At 37.3% G+C, this 7804-nt stretch overlaps 1 protein-coding gene across 6 annotated transcripts in view; it reads left to right on the plus strand.

Moving 5' to 3' along the window:
• The window catches only part of rai14 (retinoic acid induced 14), a 109606-nt gene that overhangs the window by 47076 nt on the left and 54726 nt on the right, over window positions 1-7804 (plus strand). For all 6 annotated transcript variants that reach the window (XM_022666541.2, XM_022666545.2, XM_022666543.2 and 3 more), the window contains exon 3: window positions 3591-3721. In XM_022666541.2, the coding sequence (XP_022522262.2) occupies window positions 3591-3721 (131 nt within the window). The remainder of the gene's footprint in view (window positions 1-3590; window positions 3722-7804) is intronic.

Here is a 7804-nt window from a genome sequence, read left to right on the forward strand (position 1 = left end):
TTTATAGATTTAAATTTTTTTCCTATTTTTCCTATCCCAAGTTACTTAGGCCAATTGTCCCAACTATTCAGCTGTTACTAAGCTGTATATCCCCCATCACTAGTTATCCGCCAGCATTATCAAGTAGCATCACAGCGCTAACGCTCGGAGGAAAGCGCAGCGACTCGGTTCTGATACATCAGCTCACAGACGCAGCCTTGTGCTGATCCACATCACCCTAGGAATGATGAGAGGAAAAAAAGAGCGCCACCTACTGTACTCACCCAGAGAGAGCAAGGCTTATTGTGCTCTCTCGGGGCTCCGGCAGCTGATGACAAGCTGCATGATGGGGGCTGTAGACCGCTGGACTAGTTGATCTCCAGCCACGACAATACTGAGGTCATCAAAAATGACCTATATATATTGTATAATTATGAGTTTCTTTGATTTTACCAAATTAAAAACCTCTGGAATATAATCAAGAGGAAGATGGATGATCACAAGCCATCAAACCACCAAACTGAACTGCTTGAATTTTTGCACCAGGAGTAAAGCAGCATAAAGTTATCCAAAAGCAGTGTGTAAGACTGGTGGAGGAGGAGAACATGATGCCAAGAAGCATAAAAAAACTGTGATTAAAACCACCAGGGTTATTCCACCAAATATTGATTTCTAAACTCTTAAAACTTTATGAATATGAACTTGTTTTTTCTTTGCATTATTTGAGGTCTGAAAGCTCTGCATCTTTTTTGTTATTTCGGCCATTTCTCATTTTCTGTAAATAAATACTCTAAATGACGATATTTTTATTTAAAATCTGGGAGAAATGTTGTCTGTAGTTTATAGAATAAAACAACAATGTTCATTTTACTCAAATATAAACCTATAAATAGCAAATCAGAGAATCAGAGAAACTGATTCAGAAACCGATTCAGATATTGATGCTGAATCGATGTATTGTGCAACTCTAAGCTGCACCCGCTGACCTGCAGCAGTAGGTCAGAGAGAAGCCGTTTATAAATATAGCAGGCAGTTTTCCGCAGGCTGTCAGCGGGCCGGGTAGTGTTGCAGAGCATTCCCAGAATAGTGTCCGGCTCCAGCAGCGGCCGCTGCGTTTTGTCCGCTGACCTCTTTGGAGTTTCCTGCTGTTTCTGCTGCTGTAAACACGACCTTTCCTCAACGTACAGCCTAAAATAAAACCCTGAGCTAGAGAGCAGTGTTCTACACTAACGCTCAAACCTAGAATTCCTTATATATATATATATATATATATATAATATATATCAGTGGCGTGCAGTGAATGTAGTGGATACCCCTCCTGCAAACCATCCCCCCCCACAGATCTACACCACACGCTGCATCCGCAAAGCCACCAGCATTGTGGACGACCCCACCCATCCCTCACACGGACTCTTCGCTCTGATGCCGTCCGGCAGAAGATACAGGAGCATCCGAGCCTCCACTACTAGACTCTGCAACAGCTTCTTCCACCAGGCAGTCAGACTTCTCAACACACAGAGACAGAACTGAACCCCCACCCCACCCACCACTCACCCAACACACTCGCACAAAACTAAACTGTACACCCCCCCCCCCCCCCCCCCTTACACTCACAAAGAACTGAACTTCACCCACACACACACCCAGTCAGCACACAGAGGCTGACATGACTTTATTTGCTGCACTCTTAAAAACTATAAACTCTACCTCAGTAACTGCTGTGATTATATATGTTCTATATGTTACAGTATGTCACACATCTCTGCACCTTATCCTCACTATACACTTTATTATACCGTATCGGTACTGCACTGTCCTGTCTTTAAATTGTCTCGTCTTTTGTATTTATTGTATTTATTGTTATTTAGTGTTATAATTTTATAATTTTATGTTGCACTGTCGTCACTCCTGCACTTTATGTTGTCTGTTGCTTGTTGTTCTATGTTGCACCATTGTTCCGGAGGAACGTAATTTCATCACACTGTGTACCTGTACTCAGATGTAATGACAATAAAAGCCTCTTGACTCTTGACTTGACTTGACATAGATACAAATTACAATAACTACATATTCTCTGACTTGACTGAATTATATGAACTTAACAAACATTAACAGCCCACAAATACAGCTACGAACTACAAAAGTATACAACAGACCCAACAATAAATGCTTAATTTGCCTACAAGTACAACCGTTTAACAAATATCACTCATTTATATGTCTACAGTGCGCCAAAGTAGCCAAAACATTAAGTACACACAAAAACTCACCGGTCAGGCAGCCTATTATTGTGAATTAGTTTCACATTGAAGGACAGCCTTAAAAAAATACTTTTTAATATGATATGACACAATATTTGACTGATTTACCATCTCAGTTCTATGATAGTTCACTAACTATTGAATTAATTCAGCATGAGCTCCGTTTTACACTAAGCAACTCGTAGCCCCTTCAACACAGCGCTGCAGAGAAGGGGTTAGGGCCCGCCCCCGTGGTGAAATTCATGAATCTGATTGGTTAGATTGTCCTTCGACTTTGCTAATAGACTCGTTACTACACTCTTCAAAAAATCAGGAGAAGGGTCACGCAGGCACAAGGGGAGAGGAGCCAATTTAATCAAAAAGCTTTGATTGGTTAAAACCGCTGTCAGTCAGATAAGAGTCCTGTAGCAACTTAAAAACACAGATTTAAAGACTAATGCTTTGAATTAGTTGCTGTTTTTTTATTTTAGTTAATTCATAAAATAAATTCTTACACTTACAATAACTATAATAAATGTTTCCTGATTAAAAATTATGTAATTATTTACATGCACCTATTGTCACCCCTTATATATATATATATATATAGTGTGTATACTACTGCTAAAAACAGTAAAACAGTAGTACCCTGATGTGATAGTTTGGGGTGGGTGATATGGCACAGTATTTCAGAGAATAGTATGGTTCACCATTAGGGGTGTGCAATTTCATATCGTACTTTTTTACTGTTTTTAGCACACTGTTCTCATTTCCTATTATAGATCTACTAGACACAGATTATATCTGTCCAGTATCATTTATTTAAATTTAATTCTGGATATATGGAGATATTTGAAGTGAATAATAATATTATTAGTATCATGACTGCTCATTCTGGATCATTGACTTCTATTACAAATCTGATCAAATTATTGAGTTTTTTTATATCTCAGGAAGGGGTGTGACATAAATCGTATGCAATAATAAATTACAATTTTCAATTTGTTGCAGTAGTGAATTCTTGGGGGAAAACCTTAATTTATATCGCCTAGAGTATCGTTATCGCGAAAATACCATGAAATATTGTGATATTATTTTAGGGCCATATCGTCCACCCCTATTCACCATATTCAAAAATGTTGGCGATATTATTGCGTACGATACAATACGGCTAATTCTTGCTTTTGTGCTGAATTTTGTTATTTAATTCTCTGTATAATGTTGTATTATGCATGTGGATGGTGTTCCACTGTCCCAGTGGTTTATTTTCTGTGGTCAGTTTAATCTTCTGCCTGTAGGAAAGCGTGATTTCCTCTGCTGTATTAGAATATGAGTGTAATTTAACGTGACTCCTGTGATTCTCGCCCTCAGGCTCACGAGTGGAGCAAGAATGATGAGCGTCTCCTCAGCGCTGTGGAGCATGGAGAGACCGACAAGCTCGCCTCCCTCCTGTCAAAGAAAGGAACCAGTGCAACCAAACTGGACAGCGAGGGCAAATCTGCGTGAGTACTGGCCCGACGTGCCTATTGATCCGTGTGATCACGCACTGTGTGCTCACGAATACTGACTTTAACAGCATTAACAGCTTTAACAGCTGATTCCTAATGGATGCTTTCTATTGATTTCCTTTCTCATCCTCACATACAATCCACACTAAAGAGACCAGGAATGATCAGCTGGAAATATTGCTCTTCTTCTGTATTGGATGTTGTATTGATATTTAATGTGTTTTTTGTGTTTAGCTGTGAGTTTGTACAGTTTGTACTTGCAGGCAGACATGCGTTACACGCTGCATAATCTGATTTACAATGCGTTTTCTGTTTAGCACCTTTTGCTAATTTCTAAAACCCTTCTGCATGCCCAGAATGTCCTGAATAGATCAAGAACAAAACCATAAAATCCTCATACTGGTTACATCTACAGCTCTGGGGGAAAAAAATGAAGAGAGCTATTTATAGGTTTATGTTTGAGTAAAATTAACATTGTTTTTTATTCTATAAACTACGGACAACATTTCTCCCAAATTCCAAATAAAAATATTCTCATTTAGAGCATTTATTTACAGAAAATGATCTCAAATAATGCAAAGAAAACAAGTTCAAATTCATATTCAAGTTTTTAGAGTTCAGAAATAATCAATATTTGGTGGAATAACCCTGGTGGTTTTTAATCACAGTTTTTTTCATGCATCTTGGCATCATGTTCTCCTCCACCAGTCTTACACACTGCTTTTGGATAACTTTATGCTGCTTTACTCCTGGTGCAAAAATGTAAGCAGTTCAGTTTGGTGGTTTGATGGTTTGTGATCATCCATCTTCCTCTTGATTATATAACAGAGGTTTTCAATTTGGTAAAATCAAAGAAACTCAGCATTTTAAGTGCTTGCTTATTTTTTTTCCAGAGCTGTATATTAGCATTTCTTACATGATCTAAGTAGTTAAAAATAGATAGATCGATCATGTTGAAACTAATGTGGGGCAATAGATTACATTACATTTTCTTGTCATGTCAAAAATATGCTCCAATAAGCATAAAAAGGATATTTTGAGTGCTTTACAGAAACTGACCTTATTCTGTTTTATTAGATAATTTGCAGCACAAATTGAATGAAAGAGATTATTTGAATAACAGTTTTTTAATAATCTGCCAATAATCTGATACATTTTAGAGTATTGCTGCTCAATATACAGTGGTGTGAAAAAAGTATTTGCCCCTGTGCAGATTTATTTTGTTTTTGCATTTTTGATATACATTTTTCAGATTGTCAGATTCAATGATTGGGCCGTTTCACCCCGTCGAACCCTCGAGTCTATATACACTCGATATTATAAAATACGTCAAGAGATGGCGCCACTTTGACCAGAGTTCTGTCTGTTTGGAGTTGACCTGCCTTGTCAAACCGTGCTTCCCTAGTGTATATTTAAGGTCTGGGTAAAATGCAGAATCAACCGGAGATCCGATTTAAACCTATAGTTTAGGGGTGAAATGATTACTCAAGTAATTCGAGTTACTCGATTAAAAAAAATAATCGATTAATTTTAAAACGCAGAACACAAATTTTTGCGCAGACCTTTAATGGAAAAAAATAAACGCTCTTTGCGTTACGTCACCCACACCCAGGAAACGGTGAGCAGATCAATTTAACTTATAATAAATAAATGAGCTTAACATTAATGTACTTTAATAACAGAACGACAGTGCTGTGGAGCACTGATTATTAGGAATACTGTCTAATGTGTGTGTGTGTGTGTGTGTGTGTGTGTGTGTGTTATTAGTTTATTTTATGTTTTATCCAGTACTCGATTACTAAAATTAGGGGTGCAGGAAAAAATCGATTCGAGCTCGAATCGCATTTCTAACGTTGAATGATTCAGAATCGATTCTCATTTTTTAAAAATCTTTTTTTTTTTTTAACTGTCACGCAGTTTTTTTTTTTTTTTTTTTTTTTTTTTTTAAGCTGTCGCTGAGCTTTTGTTTTTTTTTAACAATCGCGCTGACCTTTTTTTTTTTTTTTTTTAAACTGTCGCGCGGAGTGTAGTGTCGTGTTTGTTGTTGCGCCGCTAAAGTATGGAGGATGAAGAAAAAGATTTGAAAGAATCGAAAAAAATTAAAACGTAAGAATCGATTCTGATTCGAATTGTGGGATTCCCTAAGATTCAGAGCCCTACCTAAAATAATCGATAGCTGCAGCCCTACTATAGTTACTTGCTCAAGATGGCTAACACCAAAATATAGCTCTGTAAACAAAACTGTAAGCTCCGCCTGTGGGCGGTCCTGAGCCGAGGTGGGTGTGGTCATGAAGTCACTGGTTGACGTCGACACCCAAATGTCTCTCTGATCAACTTTTTTTTTTTTTTTAAGGCTTTTCTTTTTTACTAGCTACTGCAGAGAATGGAGGTTGAGGAATAGTTTCATATGCAGTATCCATATACAACTCTTATAGAGAGACCTATATTATTTCACAAAGAGCAGGAAAAAGTGGATTTTACTATTGGAAGCCACTGTAGGAGCACTTTTTTTTAAGTGTCCTTTTCGTTGGAGTTTCTGCTCCAGTTCTGTATTATTTGCGATTCCACAGACAGACCCCCTGGGTTGACCTGTTTACTACAGATTCAGTGCAATCAGACACTGCCGACCTGAATCGCTCCTCAGTGAACTGTCTCTCTTCATTCAGCTGACTTTGAGTGGAAACACGGTCATAAACTCACAATAACCCTTTATCTCACCATATGAACAGCCCATTGTGTGGCTCTCCGGCTCTTCGTCGGCCGAGGGGATGCGTACAGGCCACGGGCTCGCGCGACATTCCTGAACGGTCATAATAACGCGAACACGTCCAGTAGATTAGATCCACATCCAGACTGGAGCTACTGCTGCTGAATCGGGATACTAATTTAATTGTGCGCCTGAGTTCATGTCATGATTTAAGTCAGTGAATCACAGGTTTGGGTTTTTGCACATACTGGTACTTTCCTGTTCATTCCTCTGGTGAATAGCGTTCTGATTATATCTGATATAAAGTATAAACAGAGTGAGTAGAGATTGAGCAATGTTCAGAAATCTGTGATATGTATGTAGGGCCATAAGAAATCTGCTTTTTTTTTCAGTTTTTATTGTTGTTTTTTTTGTTTAATTGGTTGTTTTTCGTCACATTTAATCACATTCCTTTTTAAAGTATTTGCATAAATAAGTAAAAATAGAGAGATCAATCATATTCAAATTAGAGCTGAGCAGTAGATCAATAGTTTATTTTTATGCTACATTTTCTTGTTGTGTCAAAAATGTGCTCTAATCAGCATATCAAGCATATCTTCACCTGATCCTGTTTAATTAGATAATTTGCAGCAGAAATTAAAAGAAAGAGAGAGAGATTATTAGAATAACAGTTTTTTAATCATCTGCATAATAATCTGATACAGTTTAGAGTAATTCTTCTCAATATACAGTGGCTGTTTTTGCATTTTTGTCATACTTAAATTTTTTTGGATTATAAAACGAACTTTAATACCAGTCAAATATAACCTGAGTAAATATATATAAAGAAAATACTCTTTAAATGATGTTTTCAATTATTAATGAAAAAAAAAACTATCTATACCAATCTGGCCCCATAAATTAACTGTGATTAATCACACTTTTTAAAATATATTGCGTTTTTGCATTTTTCTCATACTTAATTTTTTTTGAGATTATGAAACACATTTTTTTTTATTACCAGACAAATATAACCTGAGTTAATATATAAAAACACACTTTTTAAATGATTATTTAATTTACTAAGGGAAAAAAAGTTTTAGGACTCCAGGGAAGCACAGTGAGAGATATTATTATTTACAAATGGAGAAAACATGAACAGCCTACTAAAATTACTCCAAAAGGGCATGAGCTACTCATCCAGGAGGTCACAAAAGAACCCAGAACATCATTTAAAGAAAAGAACGACAGGGATCAGAGTGGTCCAGCGGCCTAAAGCTCTGTCACTATGATCGCCGGTTCAAATCCTGTTCATGCAGCTTGCCAGCGGAGCCCCGAGAGAGCACAATTGGTCTGGCTGTCTCTGGGTGGGTAGATAGTGGTCTTTGGGT

The sequence above is a fragment of the Astyanax mexicanus genome, chromosome 17 (assembly GCF_023375975.1).
Source record: "Astyanax mexicanus isolate ESR-SI-001 chromosome 17, AstMex3_surface, whole genome shotgun sequence".
Taxonomy (NCBI): Eukaryota; Metazoa; Chordata; class Actinopteri; order Characiformes; family Acestrorhamphidae; genus Astyanax; species Astyanax mexicanus.